At 45.2% G+C, this 24,120-nt stretch overlaps 6 protein-coding genes across 6 annotated transcripts; 5 read left to right on the top strand and 1 right to left on the bottom strand.

Moving 5' to 3' along the window:
• Positions 1-29: 29 nt before the first annotated feature.
• C922_00860 (hypothetical protein) lies at positions 30-1,793 on the top strand (the record flags this gene model as incomplete). The annotated part of the gene is made up of 1 exon (XM_008816472.1): positions 30-1,793. The coding sequence occupies one exon, from the start codon at positions 30-32 to the stop codon at positions 1,791-1,793; it is 1,764 nt and encodes a 587-aa protein (XP_008814694.1).
• A 1,931-nt stretch (positions 1,794-3,724) lies between these two features.
• Positions 3,725-4,613, top strand: C922_00859 (50S ribosomal protein L19e; the record flags this gene model as incomplete). The annotated part of the gene is made up of 3 exons (XM_008816471.1): positions 3,725-3,835; positions 3,880-3,985; positions 4,174-4,613. The coding sequence occupies 3 exons, from the start codon at positions 3,725-3,727 to the stop codon at positions 4,611-4,613; spliced, it is 657 nt and encodes a 218-aa protein (XP_008814693.1).
• Positions 4,614-5,474: 861 nt separating this feature from the next.
• Positions 5,475-6,242, bottom strand: C922_00858 (hypothetical protein; the record flags this gene model as incomplete). Its single annotated transcript, XM_008816470.1, has 1 exon — positions 5,475-6,242. The coding sequence occupies one exon, from the start codon at positions 6,240-6,242 to the stop codon at positions 5,475-5,477; it is 768 nt and encodes a 255-aa protein (XP_008814692.1).
• Positions 6,243-9,923: 3,681 nt separating this feature from the next.
• C922_00857 (hypothetical protein) lies at positions 9,924-12,898 on the top strand (the record flags this gene model as incomplete). The annotated part of the gene is made up of 4 exons (XM_008816469.1): positions 9,924-12,095; positions 12,259-12,350; positions 12,461-12,533; positions 12,734-12,898. 4 exons carry the CDS (start codon positions 9,924-9,926, stop codon positions 12,896-12,898), a joined length of 2,502 nt encoding a protein of 833 aa, XP_008814691.1.
• A 1,583-nt stretch (positions 12,899-14,481) lies between these two features.
• Positions 14,482-16,992, top strand: C922_00856 (hypothetical protein; the record flags this gene model as incomplete). The annotated part of the gene is made up of 1 exon (XM_008816468.1): positions 14,482-16,992. The coding sequence occupies one exon, from the start codon at positions 14,482-14,484 to the stop codon at positions 16,990-16,992; it is 2,511 nt and encodes an 836-aa protein (XP_008814690.1).
• A 1,040-nt stretch (positions 16,993-18,032) lies between these two features.
• Positions 18,033-22,854, top strand: C922_00855 (hypothetical protein; the record flags this gene model as incomplete). Its single annotated transcript, XM_008816467.1, has 3 exons — positions 18,033-20,622; positions 20,814-20,888; positions 21,026-22,854. 3 exons carry the CDS (start codon positions 18,033-18,035, stop codon positions 22,852-22,854), a joined length of 4,494 nt encoding a protein of 1,497 aa, XP_008814689.1.
• Positions 22,855-24,120: the final 1,266 nt, after the last annotated feature.

Here is a 24,120-nt window from a genome sequence, read left to right as displayed (position 1 = left end):
CTCACAGCTTAACCTCCCTCGCGCTGATGATGAAGAGGGGCAGTGCAACTCTTGCAGACAGCCCCACGTGCACTAGAAGGAAAAAAAACAAATGTACAGTTCCCGCCTCCCCCTTTGAATGCAAAAAAAGCAGCTACCTATGCTGCAGGAGGAACAACTTTAACAACTTGGGGGGACTGCTCCTGGAAAAGAATTTTTTCTTTTTTAATTTCCTCCTAAGTGTGAAATGTAACGAAGAGAGAAAAAAAAAAACAAAAAAAAAAGCAAAAGACACTTCGGAATGTGCCACATCAGATTCCGATGAAGAATCGCGGCTGTATTACCTCAGCCAGGGAGAGCAGGTATTCCTCCAGCAGGACGATCAAATTGAGCGGGGAGAGGAGGTACCACTGCACATGCGGAGTGGAGACAGCTGCGAGCCAACTGGGGAGGCCCCAGAAGAGCACAAAGAGGCAAATGAAACAAGGGGAGAATGCCCCAAAGGGAATTTAATCGAAAAACATATGAACACTCTGCTGAAAGGAAATTTTTTCTTTTACATAAAGAATTACATTCATCACATCTTGAGGAACGTGGACATTTGCAGAGAGGAGAAACCGAGCGAAACATTTTTCGAATTTTACAGTCATTTCAAGAATAAAAAAAAAAAAATTTACTTTTACAACTCCGAGGAGCTGCTAAGTGACGTGTACTGCGACGTCTCGGAGGCGTCCGATGATAGTGACTACAACTACTTCTTTGAGAAATGCAACCAGCTTCATGACTACGAGGCTGAGGACGGGTCGGAGGAGGGGGGAGAGGAAAATGACATGGTGGCGCAGGTGACTGGCGGGGGGGAGGCAGATGCGGCTGACGGCGTGGAAAAGCCAAACGAGAACATGTGCCTCATCTCGAACCTGAGTAAAAAGCTGAACAGTCTTCACTTCCAGAAACGCCACTCAACGGTGTCCCTCGACGATGATAAGAGTAAGCCTGAGGAGAAGGAGCGCAAGTTTGCAAAGTATTCCTGCTGCCGCTGCCAAGGGGGGAGGTCTGCCGATAAGGGAGACCTTTCTGATGCGTCCAACGCACCTGACCTCTCTGCCGAATGTGGCAACGTTTGCCTACTGCAGATCCTCATTTCGAACTTAACCAAGGGGGAGCTACTCTTCTGGGCGAACATCAAGGATTGCATAGAGCAATTCCTGGGGTCGATAAAAGCGGCCGTCCTTTTCAAGGGCCCGACCAACTATATCGAAACACCGTACATAGAAATTATGGACGAAATAGAGAAGCGACAAAGGGAAGAAGGGCACATAAAATATATAAAAAAAAAAAAAAAATTAGTAACTCTGAAGAAAGAACAAAAATGCATCAAATGCTTGTTCGAAAAAACGATAAACTCTGTTCGAATTTCCTTCAAATATGACTTAACCTTAGCAAGTGAAAATTTCAATTATCTCTTCAAAGATCGGATATATAAATATAGAAAATTTATTGAGAAAATGCTGACGCGAAATTTGGGAGGAGGGAGTCCCAATTTGGACCACAAAGACGAGACGTCCGCTTTTTTCCCCAGTCAATTAAATCCCATTGTTTTTAAAAATTATACAAAGAAAAATTACGATTTTTCACTTCTCATTCACAGTGTGCATTTGGAACTGTATGGATATATCTACATGCGCGATTATTTATTCTTCCTACTCATCATGGTGGAGGCTTACGTGTTTGTTCACTTTAATGATATCCACTACACGTATGCGCACAACACAGATTTGTTTCTCGACCAAATTTTAAAAAATCTGTTCACTTAACGGGCGCGAGGTCCATATGTCTATGTGTTAGGTGGGGGGGCGCTACTTCTTGTTAATCCCTCAAATGAACCAATCCGTATGCAAAGGTTACTCACACCAAGTCATCATTAACCGATAAGAGCGATGCAATGGGGAATTTTCAGCATGTGGTTCACCTCCCCATTGCTGTTGCCATCTTTGTACTGTTGGCGTAGCGTCTGTTCATTTGTTATAGTAAGTGGGGAAAGAAGAAAAAAAAAAAAAAACAGTAAATTTCACACGACACTCACGCAGTGGAGAATTTTCCTTCCCCACAGTGCGCATACGAATAGGCAGCCCCCAATCCGAATGGGCACATGAGAGGAAAAAAAAGGCCTTATAAGCATTAACTTGGGGTGTGGGCAGAACACTAGCGGTTCTTTTAAAAACCTGTTTGGAAACAACATTGGAATGATCCACATGGGTATATATAAGTATGTATACGTATAATACGCCGAAGGATCCTCGCTCCATATAAGCCTCGTTTTTTTTTTTTTTTTCCTTTCCGAGCGAGTGAGGTGTGGGGGGTACAGCAGCACGTGAGCGTGTAGGCTAAACGGAGGAGGTACCCTTTTGGAGCAGAAAATAAACTGGAATCCCAAAAAAAGGGAATCAAATGTCATTTCGGCATGTTGAGAAAAAATTTTAAATTGTGCTGTTGATGCGAAGGGGGCTGATTTACCAGCTATGAAACCATCCATTGTACTGAGGCATCTGTTTGCTTGCCCTTCCGTTGCTGGTACCCTACTGCCGCCACCACTGCTGCCACTACTACGGCTACGACTACCTCCGTATGAATATTTATTGCCCGCTTCACCCATCAACGGGGCGGGAAACGGTAACAGCGCGCATGGGGAGTTGGCTCACTCACATTTTGAGTACATGTACAATTAAGCACCCCCATGGCCCAGCACAACATGCGGTAGCGTATATTTTTCTAGCAGCGCAGCGTTTCTTTCGCTTCTTCATTTTTATTTCCCCTCCGTAAGCCGCTACAGTAGTATGTATGCAGCAAAAAGGGGTCGAGAACTGTGCACATACACGTATTTTTTGCTCCCAATGCAGTATTAGCAAATAAAAGGAAGCTGAAGCCACTTTAAAGGAGGGTTTAATAGGAAAAAAAAGGAGATCGATTTTCGCAGCGGCCCCATTTTGCACTGTTACTATTGTGTATATTTCATTTGTGCGAAGGTATTTCACAAGCTGCTTTTTGCTTTCTTACTTTTTCCTCGGCTTAGCGGCACATAATTGCACCCAGCCACCCCCCCCGTTTGCTTCGCCATTTGTTCTATATGCATATGTAGATACATCTCAATGTCATGATATATACATATCTGTATGACGCATACCTCTTAACGCTGCACTGCTTCGTATGCGCAAGAGGTGTTTACGTTGTACGTTACATGTGAAAGAAGCACGTATAATCCTCGCACAGGTGGTTAGTTTTCTTTTTCTCCTTTTGTTTTTTTTTCCCCTTTTTTTTATTTTATTTTACCTTATTTTACTTTTTTTATTTTTTTTCTGCCTGAACGTTTGTTCATAATATTTTAAATTTTTACATGACCAAAAAAAAAAAAAAAAATTGCAAATTTGGGAAATGTGAGCTAGGGAATTATACTTCGGCTAAACTGTACGTAAGTAGTATTAATGTACCATAGGACCACCATTTTTGAAGCAAATATAAAGGGAATATATAGAAAAAAGCCTTTGTGAAAAGCTCCCCATCGCAAGAATGGTAAGGCGGAAAGAGGGCAAGTGAGGCAACTCCATTGTATCATCTCCTATGCGGCTTCTCGCATCTCCTCTTATTCTCGCGCAATGCTAGATGCTCGGTTTTGCCACACCAGCTGTTACTGCCTTCCCGATAGCTCTTGCTGGCAAGGGGCGTGTAAACCACAGACGTGTTACTTTTTATGCCGTTTCCACCGTCCGGGAACGTGAAGCATCCCCTGCTTTGCGACGACAATACTTTGCGAAAAGGACGAAGTAGTCACAACAGGATTGTTGTGAACGTATCCTTTTCGGTTATATAACCTCCTCCTTTCTTTGATGCCCTCCCCCCCCGCAGTCGCTCAAATTGCAGAAGAGATTAGCAGCGTCCGTGTTGAAGTGTGGAAAGAATAAAATATGGATGGACCCAAATGAAATTAGCGAAATTTCGCTAGCCAATTCGAGTAACAAAAAAAAGAAAAAAAAAAAAAAAACATAAATAAATAAAATACATTTTACCTAAACGAGTCATATTTCTTCAACCAGATGGGGAAAGAGCTCGGCAAGCTGCTTTTTTTTTTTTGCATTACCTAGAATGACCGTGCGAATACTCACCCGTTGCACCATTCCTTTTCTTCTTTCCCCCCTGCAGGATTCAGCATAAGGAAGCTGTACAAGGAGGGCCTCATTTTAAAGAAACCACAGAAGGTCCACAGCAGAGCAAGGGTCAGACTGTACAAATTAGCAAAAAGGAAGGGAAGACATATGGGCATAGGTAAAAGAAGGGGTACGAAGAATGCCAGAACGAATCAGAAAACCTTGTGGATTAAACGACAGCGTGTGTTGAGGAGACTGCTAAAAAGATTAAGGGATGCAAAGAAAATAGATAGACATTTGTACCACTCCTTTTATTTGAAGTGCAAAGGTAACCAATTTAAAAATAAGAGGACGTTAATTGAGGCCATACAAAGAGAAAAAACTGAGACCTTGAAGAAGAAATCAATAGCCGATCAGCTCGAGGCCAAGCGATTAAAGGCACAAGTGTTACGAAACAAGAGAAAGTTAAAGAAGGACAAGGAGGCTTTATCCTAAATGGTCTGTGCAGCATCCCTTGCAATGCGCATGTCCAAATGTACAGGTCGATCGATCACCCGTTGTAAAGCGACACGTGTGTAAGTATCTTTTTAGTTAAAGGGAAGAAAGAACAATATGGATGGGATGAGATAGCTCTTTGAAGTGCGCAGTGATCGCGTAGTCGAGGAGAAGGACAGAAAGAGAGAAGGAAAGAAAGAAGGACATCCGAACATGGAAGACGCTGCGAACGCGCAGATGATGCATTATGCTCGTGTGTGCGAAGGCACGCATATATGTCCAAACTGACCTCCCCTACGTACACAACACATGCGCGTGGGGCTTCTCGCCTGTGTCGATGTTGCTGGAAGAGGCGCCGCTCCTCCCCATACGTACGTAACGTATCTAGGGTGCGCAGTGGGCAGCATATTGGAAGGCGCAAGTCGTAAAAACTGAAAAAATTGCAAAAATTGTAAAAATTGAAAAAATTGCAAAAATTGAAAAAATTGAAAAAATTGCAAAAATTGTAAAAATTGCAAAAATTGTAAAAATGGTAAAAATTGCAAATGTGGTGAAAGCGATGCATCGCACGTGCCTCTCTAAAACTTGAACAAATTAAATCTAAAAAAACATTTTTTTTCCAAATTTTGCTTCTTCCAAATGAATCGAATTTGCTGATAAGAAGCAAACATGTTTCGTCGTAAGTTTGAAAAGAGGGAGAACGGTGCAGATTGAGCAACCCCATATCGTCGGTCCCACTTGGTGGCACAAAAAAAAGGAAAAAAGAGGGCAGCTGAATATGTCTAAGCAGCGGGGGGGGCTATGTTTATAATGACTACAAAACCGTGCATGGTTCAACCCGCCACTCTCCCCTCTCCTTTGTCACGCAACATTCCGCCGATAACGCAGGCGCAGGTTCTCCGAGAGAAGCTTCTTAATCTCCTCCAGAACGATGTCGTTCTTGCGTTTGTACTCGGTCCTCTCATTCTGCAGTGCGGACAAGTCGTTCACGTAACTGAGCTGGTGCAGTTTCCTCTGCTTGTTTATGTTATCGATTTCATCCTTTAGCAATTTTATGCTATTCTGTAGGTTGATATCAATGTGTGTGAACACCTTCATGTGCTCGCTCCACATGACTTCTTTGTATTTATTCATTAGCTCCACGTTGATAAGTGCATTGTGCAGATTTTCCAAAACGATTTGATGTTTCTTCAATGTGCTGGCCCACTGCTCCATATTTTTGTCTTGGTCCAACTTCTCGCTTTCGATGTTGTAACTGTCTAAGTTTAGCTTTTCCATGCTGATCTGCTGTTCACAGCGTTTTATCTCATTTGGGATGACTGAATTTTCTATTTTTATGTACACTGATGGGGGTATGTCAAAGTTTTGCAGATAATTTTTCACTTCATTTTGTTTTTGCATTAACATCATTTCTTCTTCCACCAACTGTTTGGCATTTTTCTCCAATTCACTATCGTGCGAGTCGATATATGGCAATGCGTTCACCAAGTGATGTAGCTCGTTCAGCTCGTACAGCTTTTTTTGTTTTTTTTTTTTTCCTTCTTCCTTCTCTGGTTGGTCTTCTTCTTTGTTTACTTCGCTCAGGAGGTTCTGCTCTTCCGTTTCCCCCTGCGTAATTTGTGTCTCCATTATTTTGCCTGGACCCTCCCAGGAATGGAAAAAAAAGGAAGAAGATGCCGAATATGCCGAGGATGCAGAAGACGCGGAGGAAGCCCCTTTCTCTCTTTGCCGCTAAAGAAGGCAGTTCGCAAAAGGGAGCACATAACGTGAAGCATAATACGAGGGGGGGCAACGGTTCTTCGCTTCTTCCTATGCGGCGCGCACTTGTGGAGGCATTTAGCTGAGGGGGGAGGCCCACCTTTTCTAGCCGATCAAGGAGTGCCACCACGGGGTGGGAAAAGGGTCGGCAGCTCACAACTGCGCGAGCGCAACTTTAAGTCTCCCAATTGCGCGGTATTAAAACGCAGTGCGCGTGTTTCCAGCGAATTTGAAAAAAAAAAAAAAATTATTTTCCTTTCTGCTCGATCGCCTTTGCCCCATCTGTTTATGCTCAGCGTGGAAAAGAAGTTTCCCTTATAGAGTGGAACCTTTCAAAAAAATCTTCTCGCGCGATTCCTCTATCGTATTGGATTATCCACGGAGGTGCGACGAGAAGTGGGGGGATTCCCCCGTGCAGAACGACAGAGAAAGTCGTGGCAGGGTGGGAAAAAAAAAAAAATGAAACGCCATCATCTCATTTTGCTAACCCTCCCCCGCCCCCCTCCAAGGTGCATATATAATTACGTACATGCGGCAAAACAGGCACGAAGCTCCGACTGGCGGTAGGAGAATTATATTGTTGGGCAATTTTCAGGAAAGCACGCTTTCTTCCTTTCCAAAGGTAAGCCAAACTTCTTGTGTGGAATGAGGAACCACGCCAAAATTAAAGTGCCCCATGAGGACGACGGTGAGAGAGGTCCCCTTTCCGAGGTCACCCCTTCCCGGGCTGCATAGCAAAACTTCCATCTTGTGCGACACATACAAAATACATAGTGATTATTTCTACCTATACATGTATGTAATTTCCTTCTTTTTTTTTTAATCTGTGTAGGTAGCAACACCGACGAGGTGCCTCCACTACGGGGTGAAATTATTTCCTTTATACACTTTCTAGTAATCTTACCCTCCCTTTGGGGTGCAGGCAATTGAGGGAGGGGCAATTTGAAGGGGAAAACAAGCACCTGCACGGTTACATTTACATTTTATTATATATATATATTTTTTTTTTTTTTTCCTCTTCACCCGTCATGTGGAACACGTTTAGACGAACTGGAAATTCCTGCATGGAGGAACTCCACTCGGGGGACAAATAAATACAAAGACCCATGAGCCCGAGGGAAGTTGGGTTTTCTCGGATCGTTTGGGCGATCCCCCTTGGGGCGTCATCTTTTGCGTAAAATTGGGGAAACGCAGAAAAGTTGTTTTATTTCGTTTTGTTCTGTTTCATTTTAATTTATTTTTCAAACTGTAAGCTAACTTCCGGGGATGTGCTTCCCACATGTGCTGTGCACGGGACAGAAAAGAAGAAAAAAAAAAGGCATAATTCCGAGGGTTTTAAAAAAAAGGAGGAAAAAAGATGCCTCATGTATACTATACTCTGTCGGGCGAGGATATTTAAGACCCCCCAATGGGGCGAACAACTAATGATTGGAAATAGAAACATTCGCAGCGACAACGGAGTGGGAAAGCGGTAATTTTGTTGCCAACAACATGGCACCTCCGAAAGGGGGAAAGGAAAGGAATCCTCCCCCCCTCCAGCGCTTTGGTTGTTTTACGCCAATAGAAGGAAACCAATTGGGGGAGGAAACTACGCAAAGAATGCGTCCCCTGAAGGGGACCAACAAGATGAAGAAAACTGCCCGGAGAGGAGCTATCCAAATCTAACTTACCTTATCTTCGTATCACATTACCTCAATCTTATCCTCTTTTCCGAAACTTACCACTTTATTAGAAAAAAAAAAAAGTTCACAAAATAGAAAGTGCGGCTGCGCGAAGTGGAAGGAAGTGTTTTAGGTTAAACGCGGGGTGCGGTGAAGAGTAGTTTAGTTGGGGTCGTAACCCGCTCAGTGGCAAAATTTCCGCCGCAAACCCCTGCCCCATCTGCCGCGCAGCAGGACTCTCGTCGAAACGGCGCGGGGCGAAAATTTCAAAGGGGAAGAAGAAAGTTGGCGACAACAAATTGCACGGTGAACTCTCCGTCGGTTCATTTTTCAAAGATTACGGGGACACCAGCAAGGTTTTTTACCGTCCCTTTTTTTATAGCAACATCGCGCCAATCAACAGGGTAGTTAGGTAGAATTGCATTTACAGAGCGAAAAGGAAAATCCTCCTCATTGCTACCGTTCCTTTTAACCAAAGCGGGGGAGAGGACGTTAAAATCTCGAAGGAACGCATTTGTGAAGTAAAAAAAAAAAAAACGGAAAAGGAAAAAAATAAAACGGAAAAAAAAATAAAATAGAATAAAATAGAAAAAATAAGATAAAAACGCCTGTCATATTAGAATCGTATAGATATAATATTTCTTTTTTCTTTTTTTTTTTTTCTTTTAAAGGGCAACATTCCGATGTTACTTTTTTTGCGTTTGTGCGGAGAGTCAAAAACAAGTTTTTTCAACAAGTTTTATTAGAAAGCGTCATGCGCGCAGATAAGCGCTGATCATTCCATATGTATTAATACAAAAGCGATTTATCTTCTTTCTTTTTTTCCTCACATGCTTGCGTGTTTTCCCGCACGGATATATATTCGTTTCATTTTGACTTTGCAGGCGATGTTCATATCTTCTGTACCTATGCGTGTTTGTATAAAGTGATATATTTTACGACGCTCTCTTCTGTTAGCCGAGTTTGCTCATTTGTCGACGCGCGGCTAGTTTTCGGCTCCGAGTTAGTCGCTGCCTATCCGCTAAAAAATAAATTCACATATGGTGTATCCCTGTACATACGTACGGACATATATCTGCCTCTGTATATTTGATCCCCCCCCCCTTCGCGAGCATTCACACGTGTGCGTGAGCAACGGCCCGGAAAACACGGGAAACCTAACCCGCTTCTCCCGAACAGTCGCTGCTAACTTATTAGTTCGCGCGTCGGACGCGCACGGAGAGAGAAAGAAAAAGGGAGGGAGGTGATAATTTTCCCATTTTTTCGGGTTCACCTTTCTATGGGGAAAAAACATATTTTCCTGAGTTGAACTAAAAGTCATGTGTGTAGTATTAGTCGCCTAGCTTGCCCTCCGCCTCACCCCCTTCCTTTGGGTGACCGTCGGCAGACTCAGAGAAACTGCCTGCACGCCGTAGTTGCGGCAGAACCTATTTGAACGCATATCAAATGTGATCTTGGAAGAGCGCCCCTTGGCTACGCCTTTCTGTTGCCACCGCTGTTTTTTCCTTTCCTTCTTTCGTTCATTCTTTGATTCGTTCATTCTTTGATTCGTCTTTTCTCTCATTCGTTCATTGTTTGATTCGTTCATTCTTTGATTCCTTCTTTCTTTCATTCGCTTTTTCTTTCCTTTTTTATCCTGACCCGGGGCATCCCCTTCTCTGTTCTTCCGCCACGTCTGTGTAGACCTGATCGCAACTCTGCGCAGGCGTGAATTCGTCTGGATCGTGCTTCGTGCACTCTCCGTGGCTACCAATCGCCCCCCTGTCGCTACCATACAGACGAACAGGCACAGAGACAAACACGTGCACAAACAAACACGTGCACAGACACACATTCAAGGCGTTGCCCCACGTGCTCTGATCTCACCGATGCCCCAACAGTAAAATGAAAAATGAAAGCGACGGACAAAGATGAAGCGGTTGCCTACTATCCCAAAAGCGCCAAAGGCGCAGAGCCCAGCGGTAAAAATATCGAAACTGTTAAGATAAACGGACAAAATGAAGATGAAGAAGCAGCCAAGGAGTATCTTTCCAGCATTGACCAAGAAGTGCTAACCAAATTGAGCTGCATCTCAGGCCTTGGGACTTATCTAGCAAAACTGAAGTTAAAAGTGAACAAATTTTACTTCATTTACACTGTATTGACGATAATTCATTTTTCTATTTACCTAAACAGAGGAATCATTCCTGGGTCCTATGATTTTTTGTCCTCATATCTGAAGGAGAAGTATGCACCGACAAATGTCGATGTCCACATAGGATTCCTAACGTCTGTCTTTGTTTTCGGATTAAGTATAAACTCCATCCTTAGTGGATCCCTTGCGTCCAAGTATAGTGTCTTTCGGATAACGGATATCTTCCTCTTTCAGAATTCGTTGGCCTTACTAATGACTGGTTTCTCATTTATTATCGGATCGTACTATTCCCTAATGTTTAGCAGATTCTTTTGTGGGTTCAGTGAAGCTGCCTTCATTACAATTATCCCTCCTCTGATTTATTCATACTCGAAAGATCGAGCTGGCTCCTGGATTAGCATTTTTCTAACTATGTTTCCTTTGGGGGGTTGTATTGGGTACCTGCTCGCCGTTTTACTACCCATCATGAAAATCACCGTAGCACAATACTTCACCGGTTCGGGGGTCGCCTTCATGCTTTTTTCCCTTTGCTTCTACCTGTTTGATGAAAATTTATTAAAAAAGTATGAGGACGAGAAGAGCAGAAGGGAGCAGCAGTCCTCGGGGCAGAAGCAACAGGGGGATGGCGCCACCGATTTGGAGGACGGGAAGAACCAGAGGAAATCCGTCAAGGGGGGTCCTCCATCGGGTGCCGGAAACAACGGGACGGCTAAAAACGGGGCCGCCAACCAAGGGGTCACTCAGAAAAGCACAAGCGCCATCACATCCGGGGAGCCAAACTCGGACAACTCCGCCAACTCTGCGACCACCTCAGCGACCACCTCTGGGACCACCTCTGCCACCACCTCCGCGACGAGTTCCCCCGCCGGAGCGGCGCCCGGAAACAGAACACCAAACAGAAACGCGAGTAACGTCAGCTCGGGGAGAAACCCCCTCGCCGGGCAGCCAGGACCCGCGAATGGTAGAAGGCAGAGTAGCATCACGCGAAATGTGGGCGGACAGAATAGCTCCGACTTTGCAAATCAGACAGACGGAGGACTCGGCTTCGAGCGAAAGTCTCTCGACGAGGGGATGGAGATCATGAAAAAGGGAACAAACAGCAGCTCAGGAATCTACGAAGAAATGATGCACGAAGCATCCGAGGGAACGAGCTTTGATAAGACCAGATCCTTTAATTATATGAAGGAAAATTACAGCCACCTAGACTGCGCTGCCATTATAAGAGAAATGGACTTAGAAGCAAACGAAGACGAGGAACAGCAAAATATTAGCAACAACAGCTACATCAACAACAATCTAGACAAAATGTATCTTCTGAAATCGTTTGGGCCGGATGAAGAATATATGAATACAACTCAGGAGACTGATGGGAAGACAAAGAAGGACAAGAAGTATTTAGAGATCGAGCTGGATAACTGTATCGAATCTATGGATGATGAGAAAAACAATGAATACCTTAATTTGGGTCTCCTTGCAAGCACTACCTTGACGAACGTCGGATTCCTCATATTAGTTATTGCACTAACGGCACACACCGATATGGTACAATCGTACTTAGTCTATGGTGCACCAATCCTGTATGCGTTGAAGCTCTTCCCATCGTACAAAGCTGCCACGGTATTCTGTAGTCTATGTGCTTGTCTCTCCTCCATTGTTGGCACCTGTTTTGGAGGCTTCCTCATGGATTTCTACAATCTGAACATACAGAATGTCGACAAGAATTATGAGCATATAAATAATAATGAGAAGAAAATTAAGATATACAGCAAGGACGTCCTGATGTATGAGTACCTTCGAATCATCGGCATTCAGACCTTCATCATTTTGGCCGTTGCCAGTTCGCTTGTCATGTTAATTCCATTTATTACCAACACGTATTTGTTTACCTTCGTGATGACCCTCGGGCTGACCTTTCTCTTCTCCGCCATGGTGAGTGTTGCGCCAGGGAGGCGATGCGGAGGGGTTATGCGTTCTGCTAAGCGGTTATGGCTTCCGCTGGGTGGTTATTCGTTCCGCTTACCATTTATGCGTCTGCATTTCGCAGATTTATTTGTCACCACTTCCCCGTCTGCCGTTTTCTCCCCCCTCGCAGCCTGGCCAAAACATCGGACTCATGGTGTGCGTGCCTCAGAACATCCGCGCCTTTTCCATAGGACTGTCCTCCTTCATTTCGCATCTGCTTGGGTAGGGGATATAACACCTGGCCTCATCGTCATCACGAGTGTAGCTTTGTTTTTTTTTTTTTTTTTCCCGCACCTCTTTTCATACCTTTTTTCCGCCGCCCCCCTCCACAGCGACATCCCCTGGACGATTATCATCGGCAAGATTAAGGGAACCCTATCTCCTGACTGCGTCGTGACGAGAAATGTAAGTAACGCTGCGTACGGAGCTGCGTGTGTATATATAATATGCCGGTTTGTGTTCCATGCGTTCTAGCCCCAACGGCACGTCCGCTCATGGCATATTCGCTCATGACATGTCCGCTTATGGCTGTCCCCTTATGGTTGTCCGCCCATACCGATTTTTTTTTTTTTTTTTTTTTTTATTTCGCCGCACCTACCCCACAGGGAGAACTGAGCGAGCGCTGCTTCGAACAAAGCAGGGGCCTTCGAGTGACTCTTTTTATCATCTGCTCCAAGTCGCTCATCATGATGATGGCCAGCTTCCTCCTCAACGTATACGCCAAGAAGAAAATTAGGAAATACAAGAATAAGCAGAGCGGTACGGCGTGATGCGGATGGTGATAACAACCCGGACTGAAGGAGGGGAGAGGAGCCCCAACGCGCGGAGGAAATAGGAAATATAAAATAGAAATTAGAAAATAGAAAATATAAAATAGAAATTAGAAAATAGAAAGTATGAAATAGAAAGTAGCAAAATTGTAACGGATGAGCGGACGCAAAAAATGATTGATGGCATCGCCAGACAGATGGCAAGACGAACGGATTGATCTCCCTTTTTTCCTCCCTCCCCCGGCTCTTTCGTCCCGCCCTTGCGTGTCCCCTCTTTAAATTTTTAATTTTAATAATCATTTTGTATTTTTATCCGATGATCCTTTTTATTGCTTTTTCAATTTATACCAGATGGCGGTTGCTGCGCGGGTGCTCATCCCCTACACCTACATCACCGCTACTACACCGTTGCTACATCTCCGTCACTGCTTTTCCGTTACTGCATCATCGCGTCCTCCCCCTTAAATTGTGCCTGTTTTTCACTCTCCTGAATTCAGTATTCTCATGTTCCCTTTTTTCCCCTCTCCGCTGTCCATGTGACGTGGTTATGCTGTGCGCCTGTGTCCCCTGTGTGCGTCTGTATCTGTATATGCGTTTACCGGCGTTGATGCTCACGTCGGCCACGCTTCCACCCCCTCCGAGTGTGTGTTTGCCCGCATATGCATGTGCGCGTACGTAGGCCATGTCGCATACATTACTTCAGATTTATGTTCGCATGTACCTGCACACATTTTTACAACCATCTTTGGCCTCGTTTTTTTTCCCCCCCCCTCCGTTGTGTGTGATTTAAAAATTTTTTTAGTTTTTTAAAAGATTAATTTAGGTCATTTTTAAAGCCAAATTTAAATTTTTTGATGGCATATTCGGCCAATCTTAAGTTAGCACTTCGCCGAGTTCGTTTTATTTTATTTTATTTTTTCTCCAAGGTGGGTGACCCCAATTGTTGTTGCGAGAAAATAAGAAGCTTCCGCTTCAGGGGAAGTTCAGAACTTCAGAACTCCTATCGTATTGCTCCTCCGTCGTCGCTTTTTTTTTTGTTCCATTTTGGCTTATTTTGGATGCCTTTCATTTCTGCTGCTTCTTCCCTTTTGCTGCTTCTTCCCTTTTGCTACTTCTTCCCTTTTGCTGCCTCCTCCCTTTTGCTGCTTCTTCCCTTTTTTGCGTGCCCACCTCGCGAGGCGGAAACTTGAAGTGGATTCGTTACGGAGGGTCCCCCCCCATGCCGACGCTGCTTTTAATTTTATATAGAGGACAGGAGAGAGACCCACGCTGTGGAGTTTTCTTTCGAGCGTGACTTGGCCAAACGGAGAAGAAAGCCCACCCCCTGTTGCCGCAGGTATATGAATTATATTTACCACCTGTTTACGCGCATGCGGCGTGGCGAAGCAGCAATGAAGAGCAAAAAGGCACGCATGGGAGGGGAAGTAGTGGAAGCAGTGACAGCAAAGCGGTGAAAACGAAGTGGTGACGCAGTGCCCTCAACCTAATGGGGGAGACACCACAGTGACAATCTACCCCCCCCGGCGTAACACCAATACGAACCTGCACAACAATATACCCGCTGAAAAGAAAAAAAAAAGAAAATGTTTTCCAACGCGATCAAGCTAGAAAATCTGAACGATTACTACAACGAGGGGGAGCAATGCATAAAGCCCTTTCTGTACAAGTCGCAAATTGTGAATGAGGACGACCTGAGCAAGCCAAATTTAATCAACATAAATAGGAAGAATAAAGAAAAGAAAAAAAAGGAGAGGGGAGAAATATCGCTGACTGACTGCTTAGCCTGTAGTGGCTGCGTTACAAATGAAGAGACCAATTTTCTCAAAAACCAAAATGCAGTCGAAATTTTAAACGAAATTAGGAAAAAAAAAATCAACATCATTTCCTTGTCTTTGCAAAGCATCACAGCCTTGTCCGTACATTACAACTTCTCCATTCAGAGGACACAGAAGAAGTTATGCTTTCTGTTCAAGTCGTTGGGCTTCGATTATGTGTATGAATCCTCCCTTAGCGAATTGATAGCTCTGAATGAGAGCAAGCGTGAGTTTATGCTCCACTTTGGGAAGGCCACGAGGACAGGGAAACAAGGCGAGGACTATGCAAACCATGCCGATGATACCTTGGGCAGTAAAAGGGACCACCGCCTGAAATCCAATCGGGGAAGTAAAACTGAGCTTACGGGGGGCAACCTGGAGAAGGCAGTTACAAATGGGAGTAACCTCACCAAAGGCAACAGCAACCATGCCAGTATCTACACACGTGAGGGAAACATCTCCCTTCCTGTGATTTGCTCTCATTGCAGTGGCACCGTTATATATGGAGAAAAAAATTTCGATGAAGAACAGCTAAACTTATTTAGTCAAGTAAAATCCAGTCAGGACATCCAGGGAATCATCTTAAAAATCCTGCACCTCCAGAAGAGCATAAATGTGACTCTGCCCCTGCTGGAAAGCCTCCCCCCGCTGAGGAACTTTTTCAATTTGTACTGCAAATACGAGTCGCAGTTTTGGGCCGTTTGCAGGAAGCACTATCGCAGGAACCACCGTTTTTTGCCATCGGGCCAAGCTGACAGCGGAGGCAATGGAAGGAGAGGCAGGAGCGGAAGCAACGGAAGCAGCCGAGGCATCCGAAGCAGCGGAAGAAGTCGTGTGAATGCCACCCCCCCAACGATCTACGACATCAACCATGTTTACCTGCTGTACTGCTTCGACAAAAAGTTGGAGGCGCACAGAAGTAACCTCCCCCAAGAGAATTCCCTAAATCAGAACATGCTTTCCTATCTGTCTTATGTCTCGCCACGGACGTTCCACCCGATGAGGGAGGCGGCCAACACAGACCAACAGGAGAAGAGAAACTTCCACTGCGTCGATGCTGTGCTAACCACGGTGGAGCTCGTCGAGCTGATAAACGACACGGGCATTGATCTTATGTCGCTGCCAGAGATTCCTGTTGACAGTGTGTACGACCTTTTGCGGGGCGCCATGAAGGGGTTGGAGACAAATAAGACAAAAAGGGGCCCCGACAAAGCTGCCGCGGATGACACCCCGCCCAGGACAGACGCCGAACGGATTGGCAGCCGCAACCTGCACGAAGTGCGCGAACTGCGCGAACTTTACGACCAGCTCGCCGAGTACACACTCCGGTGCGGAAATAGAAATAACATTTCGATGGGTTACGGAGAAGAGATATTCAAATGTGTGTGCAGAGACGTGTTCAATTTTGAGGTGGACGAGAAGGAGTTCCATCTCAAGTACCACGACATAGTGGTGTTGTCCCTGTTGGAAGGCGAACACTGCGTTTTCCGCGTGATCCTTTCCTACGGCTTTAAGAGCATGTATAGTGTTATCCGGAAGGTCAAGGAGAGCAGGGGGGGGAACGCCCCACAGAGAAATCCCCCAGGGAAGAATCCACCACGGAGAAATTCATCACGGAGAAATTCCCCATGGAGAAATTCCCCACGGAGTGGTACGCCACCGAACCCCCCCGGCGAGGAAAAAAAATACGACGTGGAAATTACCTACAATCTGCATTTCACCGGAAGAATCGACTACATAGAATTGATGGCCTGCGAAAAGGGGTGCCTCTTCGGATGCGCCCAGAACATTTTTTCAGAACGTGTCCATAGGCGCACCTGCTGCCTCTGCTACAACTCTCGCATTTTTAAAAAAATCGCTCAGCAGGAGGTTATTGAAAATTTTGACTTCCTCCGTTCAGATGAAAGGAGCGATGCGGAGGGAGGTGGAGGACAAGGGGAAGATAAAACGGAAGGCATTATTTGTGCCAGCGAAAAGCACAGACGGTGTGATCATCACATGCAGGATGTGGAAGCCTCATCGAGTAACGAAGGGGAGACACGATATTATTATCAATTGTCTAATCAGCAAAAAGTGGACACAGAAAAGCTGTTTCAAAAAATGTATGACAACATGCATAGTGAGAAACTGACGCGGTATGTCAATTCGAGCAAATGCGATAGGGATATAAGTGTCAACTCGTTTTTAAAAAACATCGGCAACTTTTTCAACACGGAGACTTTCCACATTCTTAAGACTTCCTTTTCTTCCAAGAAGAAGGCAGACATTATCAATTGGTGAATCCATCCCACAGGGGATAACTTCCCATTTTGCTACGCTATCGTTATGGACAGAGAGGAAGCGCACACAGAGCAACCCCCGAATAAGAAAAAAAAAACAAACAAGTATACATGTCCGACTTCCGGACAATTTTCTCCTCCTTGCATTCCTGCCCGACTGCGAACCGGAGGGTGCGTTTCTCCGGCCCATTGAGAATTTTCGTTTGTTTGAAAATAGACGGGATACTTTACATCCCAGGAGCGAAGCCGCTTGTTCATTAGTAGGTGTACATACGCCCATTTCGCCTGTATTCCCATATACACACATTTGCGTATGTCGCGGACGCCCACAAATGTATGTTAACATCCCAAAACTGTTAAGTCGCAAAGGGGAGGTTCATCCAAAACGAACGAGACTTAACGTTGTTTAAAAGGGGGGTGTTCATAGGGATATTTCTTTTTTTTCCCTTTTTTTTTTTTTGCTATTTTTTGCTATTTTTTTTTTTTCAGTTTTGTAACATTTTGCCTGACCCGTTGATACGGATTTGTTCAAATAGGCGCAGAAATGGAGCAATTTTTTCTTTTTTTTTTTTTTCTTTTTTCTTTTTTTTGTGCATGCGTCCAGTGCTGCTTCGCCTTTTAGCCGTTATAACTTGGCAATTTTTGAAAACTAACATGACAACCATGTTAAGGTAGCCCTCGAATGAGGTTTAAAAGCTTCCGCAAAGTGTGCGCCCGTCAGTCTCTTTTTCCCTGGGCGACTTGGTGCGCCTGTGTGGAGGTTCTCTACACTTTGAAGCAAAGGCTAGTGCGGAAGGGAGGTGCGGTTCCCCGTGTACACCAACCGAGATAGTAAACGCAACGGTTGCGGTAGCGGTAGAGACAACAGATTTGCGCAGCAGCGGTAGCCACTCCGCGTTGAAGGAATGCCCCTTTATGTGACAGGTCCCGTTTAGCCCTCTGTACGACGCTTTAAAACGTTCCGCTTTTTTTTTGTCTTACTCGAGTTGTTCTCAAGTGGTTCTCCCAGGTGGGAAATAGGAGAGTATCACCACCCACATCATGGGTGTTAACCATGTGAAAGATGCTAACCACAGGAAGGCTGCTAAGCACATGAAGTATGCTAACAATATGGAGAATCCTACCCCCCTGCGGAAGCTGAACGACATGCTCAAGTGCGACCCCGCGCAGAAACACAGGAGCAAAAACAAAGCACGCGAAAGGTACGCAGAGAGGGAAGTCAACAAGAAGTACCTGAACAGAACAAAACAGATTGGCCGAAAATACATCGAGCAGGTGATGACCGAGTGTGGCGCAGACGACATTACAGATGATGACTGGGAGAGCTTCCGAAGAGGAGGAATTCCAAATGAAATGAAACCATCTCCAACTATGAGAAAGGAAGAAAAAGATTTCGAATTCACCCCTGTGTCTAACGCAGAAATAGACCCTGTGGCGTGCAAGGTGAAGGGAGGAAATTTGTACGAAGGCATAGCAGGTGTACTGAACCAAGTGGTAATCGAAACGGTTAGCAAAACAGGGGAATGTATTTACGTGGAGAACTACACATTTGAAGCGTACGTGAAGGAAAGGGAAAAGGTAGACAAACTGAATTACCAAAGGGAGCAAACACAGGGGGAGGAGCAGCAGGACAACCGATACGACTTGTACATACGAAACAATTTGTATAACCAATTCCAAAGAGAAAAACATGAGACGTTAATCAATTTGGATCACAATAGGTATAATATTAATGCTAATTTTTCGAATTACAAACATGTGGGGTGTGAAGAGAGGGAATCATCTCTTTGGGGAGGCACAGAAAGGGATGGACCCTATATCGTTGCTGTTACTGAGGGGAAGAGGGGGAAAAGTGGCTCTCTTTGTCGTTCCCCTCTTACGCGTAGCGGTAGGGATGAAACAGGTGCAAACACGTTCATAGAAGGACCCTCTCCTCATGTAAACAACAACACTGAGAATCAAACAATGAGAGAAGGATACATGTTCGAGTCCGAAATGTACGATAGTGAAAATATGAAACTGACACAAAATAGTTTCAAGTGCAACATTAGCGATTTAAAAAATGGGACCTATGTTGTGACGTATAACTTGGGAAAGTGCGGCTACTACTATTTGTCTATATTTTGCAAAAAAAAGGCCGTTGCGAATTCCCCCTACCTCATTTGCATAAAGCCGAACGTGGCGTACGCCCCAAACTGTGTGGTGTACAAAAGGGTCAGCGGTGGGATGGTCTTCCCGGCGATCAGAAGGGGGGCAGGGAAAAGAAAGCGGAAATTACACACACGTGGAAGGTTCAGCCGCATCTATAACGATTCGCTACGCGCAAACGAGTTTGATTTGGCGGACTCCGATGGTTGTGAATCGGGCGGGGGTAGTAGTAGTGGCAGCGGGGGAGAAGAAGAAGAGGACGAAGAAGAGGACGAAGCAGAACAAGACGACGACGACGAAGACCCCCCCATGCACATTTTGAAATACGACGCAGGAGGGGACCCTGGCGACCCTGTCGCCTCTTGCAGCGACCATGACAGGCAGAAGCAGTATGATAATTTCTTCATCCAGAGCTACGACGCCTACGGGAATGCCATCTCCGAAGGAGGCGACTCCTTTGAGGCGCACGCCCTCGGAGGGGTTAAAATCGTTAGGGTGAATGACCTGCACAATGGCTCCTATGAAGTTATATACCGCTACGTAAGGCCAACCACTGCAGCAGATGAAGAGGAAGGGACCATCCCATACAGACAAATAAACGTGACGCTAAACGGATGGCACGTGAAGGGCTCTCCCTTTAGAATTGTCCACAAAAAGGACAAACAAGTGGGCTACTTACAAAGAATAAGAAACTTACTACCCATAGATGAAGTGAACCTGCTGGACCCTCTACAGAGTCTGCTACGCATAATGCAGTCTTACCAATACGTGAAGGAAAACTACCTCGATGAGAAGCAAGAAAGGTATTTTATGCAATTGAGTCCGTACTACGAGAAGGAAGAACTGAACAAATTACTTCGAAAGGTGGACCCAAATATGGTATCCCTCATGTCGATACCGTTGCGACAACAGATACTTAATCATGTGATGCATATAAATAACGACAGAAAACTGATCCAGTTGAAAGAGGTCCTCTTTAGAGAACTTTCCCTAACCCTGGGGACGATGGTGAAATGCGCAAATAGCTACTTTGATGAGCTGGAAAAAGACAAGGTGAGCCTTTTGCAAGACAGACGCAGACAAGATGTGAGCATCAGAGAAGCTAATACGATGTATGAATCTTTGAAGGACAAGAATATCCACTCGTTGCCTTTCGACTTTTCCATTAAAGATATGAAAATATACGAACAGGAGTTGGCTCTTAAGAAAAAGGAGCTACTAGAGAAACAGACTAAGCTGATAAACAGATACAACTCCATTAGAGGCAAGGAGAAGAAATTTTACCAGGACAGGGAGGAGGTCACGAACCAGCTAACCCAGAAGTATGAGCTGCATCAGGCCATATACGAGCATTCGCAGAGGGCTCTGATTCACACCAACGGAGCCTTGAAGAAAATCACCATCAGCAATATTAAGCGAAACTGCTCCGCGGAACGCGGTGTTCTCGGCGGCAAGGTCGGCCCCCCTGATGCGGACGCGGCAGGTTTGAAGCGGCAGCGATAGTAGACCATTTCGCTATATTCCTTTATCAGAGCGACGCTTTACCGACGGCCCCCTCCTCCCCAACAAGGAAGAAAAAAAAAGAAGGTAAGGCTGAACTTGACTGATTACACTTCCCCGCGGGGGGTAAAGCTACAATCGATGCAACTTCACCGCGTCGTGTCCCTCCGCAAGGTACTCACCACATTATGAGCGCCGACAAAATGGGCACCAGGCTTTACCGCATGCTTCCTTCCCTGCGCGCGGAAAGTGAGATAATGAGAGGATACCTCGCTGGAGAAAGCGGCGCACTGCTGCTCATCATGCTGCTCATGAGAGGCCGCTCTCCCACATAGCCGCTTGCTCCTGTTAGTGCAGCGGGGGGGACATACTCCCCCTTTTTGCAGTGACGGACAGGTGCGCACCCCGCCGCGAAAGAGCAACCCAAGGGGAGGGGCTTCTATACGAAGAAGGGATGGAAAAGATGAAGAAGAGTTCTAGTTTGCCTGGATTGCTCGGCTTGCCCGACTGGCCCAGCCAGAGCCGCCGGAGCCGCCTGCCCCGCTTCCACTGCTTTTCCACGCGGAGCAGCTCGTCGGGGAAACATGTCGACTACTCCCTGTACCTCGTGACGGACGACAAATTCTTCGCGGATAAGCAGAACGTGTGCCGCACGCTGATTGGAAAGGTCCTGGAAGGAGTTCTTGGCGGAGTGGGGTTGGTGCAGTTGCGCCTGAAGAAGGCAGATGACAGATATTTTTACAACGCAGCCGTAAGGATGAAGCAGCTGCTAGGTAAATACAAAGTACCACTAATAATAAACAACAGAATCGATATCTGTCTAGGTGTAGACGCTGATGGAGTGCATGTGGGGAGGACAGACGTCCCCATGAACGTCGCGAGGGACATCCTAGGAGAAGACAAAATCATCGGGGCAACCATAAACTTTAGCAATGACGAGGACATTCAGATGGCCCTGAATAGCCATGTTGATTACATAGTGCATGAACATACGTTATATGAATCCACGACGAAGCAAATTGCAGCTTCGCATCACGAGGGGTTGAAGCAACAAATACGAATGCTACATTGTAGGATAAAGCATCTTCAAGAGACAGGAAAAATTTACAAACCAACTTCAAACTCAGAGGCTCCACCTATTATCCTCATTGGAGGCATTAACACCAACAACATTGAGGAAACTATGACCCATTTTTGTCACTCCTGTGCAGGGGTGGCAGTTGTGTCCAATCTCATTGGAGAGAAGTGCAATTCCTTTTTCAACTCACTAAGGTTAAGGTTTGTAATAGATAAGAATAAAAAAGGTTACAACGACGCGTTTGTGAATCTGTGCGTGAGCTGTTTGCGTCATGTTTTTTGGACCAACTTAGAGGGCGACATGAAAGGGGCGCACACCACTTTGCTGGGGGGACCACCCATGGAGACACCAGCGAGCGAGGAAAAAGCCGGCAACTTTCGATTGGCTACAAATATGCACGTCAAAAGAAACGTTCTCCACTTTTTTGAAAATAATCTTGATTTGAAAATTGTGCAATTAAATCAGCCCATTGTGTGTAGTTCCGCTGGGGGGGGCAACATTTTCCTGTTTTGTTCGAGGCCCACGGGTGTAACGAGAGAAGCAGACGAAGCAGATGAAGCAGATGAAGCAACTGACGCAACCGAAGCAACCGAAACAGGGGAGGGTGGTTGCCTCCACGGTGAAGGCAAAAGAATGCCCATTTCGCACGACCCATGTGTAACCAAGTGGATTCAGCAAAATAAAAAAATTGCAAACGGGGTGTTCATTCTTATAGGCGCGGATTTCTTATCCCTATTCCGAAAATTTTTGGCGCCTGATTTTTTCCACTTGAACAATTTTGTTGTTATCACGACGAGGGAACAAAGCAGCTGGGAGACGCTGCGGTGTGACCTCCGCGGGGTTTCCATACAATTCAGTAACAATTTAATCAATGTCGCGTTGAAGAATATCCACGTGGACAGTGAGGCAGTGAACCGCTTTGCCATTTTGCTCGCCTATTTTTTAATGGTGCAGGAGAAGATGAAGCGGGTGTCTCCCCAGTTTTTAACCCAAATTGTGGGGACCGAGGGAGAAGCAACCGCGGACGCAGGGGAAGAAGGAAGAAAGCTTCTCAAATTAGCCTCTGCGGTGAACATGTCGTTCGAGGTGCTTTCAAATGAGCACACGGGCTTGGGGTTGGCGGCCTTCTCCACATAGGGAAGTTTTTTCTCTCTTTTTTTTTTTTTACGTGCGTGCGCGAAGCGCGTTTGTACTTGTTTGTGATCCGCGTTTTTGGTTTTTTTTTTTTTTCTTTTTCTAACTTCTTTCCTTGAGTGTTGGGAATTACCTGGTGGTGTTTTCATTTTGTGCACCATCGGCCCGTCCGTTCGTGTGTGCTTTACCCCTCCAGTTCTATGCCTCGAGGACCGGGCCGTGGCGTGAAGCGATAAGTTTGTGTGTTTCTCCCCCCTTAGTGGGGCCAGATTTATGCTTCGAAAAATCGGAAACCGCATTATACGATCTCCCCCTCGATGAAAAAAAATTATTCAGAAAGTAGCCATTCCTTTTTTATCACCTCTTTAGAGCAATTCTTTTTTTTTTCCGCGTAACTAGCCGTTATGCCGTTTTAGCTAGCTAGAAAAAAAAAAAAAAAAAAAAACAACTGCGGAGCAAACGAACGAACAAGCAACCCATTAACATGTTAACCTGTTAACCTACGACGGTCCCCTCGGCGAACTCGTTATTGTGGAAAAAGGCTCATCATGTTTTATATAGAAAAACGCCCTGCGAGAGCATTTACAAAGCAGTTGCTATATGATCGCTGTCGTGTACCCTCCCTGTATGTTCCTCACACATTCGCAAACAACAACATCAGTACATTAAATGGTTCCGTCCCTTCCCTCTCTACACACAATTTCTGCAGGGTCGGTCGCCTCTGTGTACCGGCGTGGGTCCGTTTTGCGTTTGCGACTCTCCAGTGTTCGGGGCGCCACCACTACAGTGCGCATGTGCACATACGCCATAAGTGTGTACAGAAGTGTGTACATTTATCTACATACAGTTGCGTGGAATTTCGCACAGGTTCATAGAATTGCGTACATTTTTTTTCTCCGGAAATTTTTTCCTTATGCCTTGCATGAAAAACAACCTGATGTCGTAACTTTATAGTCTATAAATTGACCGAGAAATGAAAAAAAAAAAACAAACAATGCGAAAAAGCGAAATGATGGGCAAAAAAGCAAAAGAATAGAACAAAAAAATAGAACAAAAAAATAGAACAAAAAAATAGAACAAAAAAATAAAACAAAAAAACAAAAAAATAAACCAAAAAAATAAAGCAGACTAAAGAAAAACTAAACGAAACACACCAAAACAGGGGAAACGAAGCAAGGCGAGGAGGCACCACTTCCACCATCAGTCGTGGATTTGTGGAATTTTTTTTTCCTTCTCCTACATTGTTAAAATTTAGTAAATCGCTTCACA

The sequence above is a fragment of the Plasmodium inui genome (genome assembly GCF_000524495.1).
Source record: "Plasmodium inui San Antonio 1 unplaced genomic scaffold supercont1.3, whole genome shotgun sequence".
In the NCBI taxonomy this organism is placed as follows: Eukaryota; Apicomplexa; class Aconoidasida; order Haemosporida; family Plasmodiidae; genus Plasmodium; species Plasmodium inui.
This window is presented reverse-complemented; position numbering and strand designations above follow the sequence as displayed.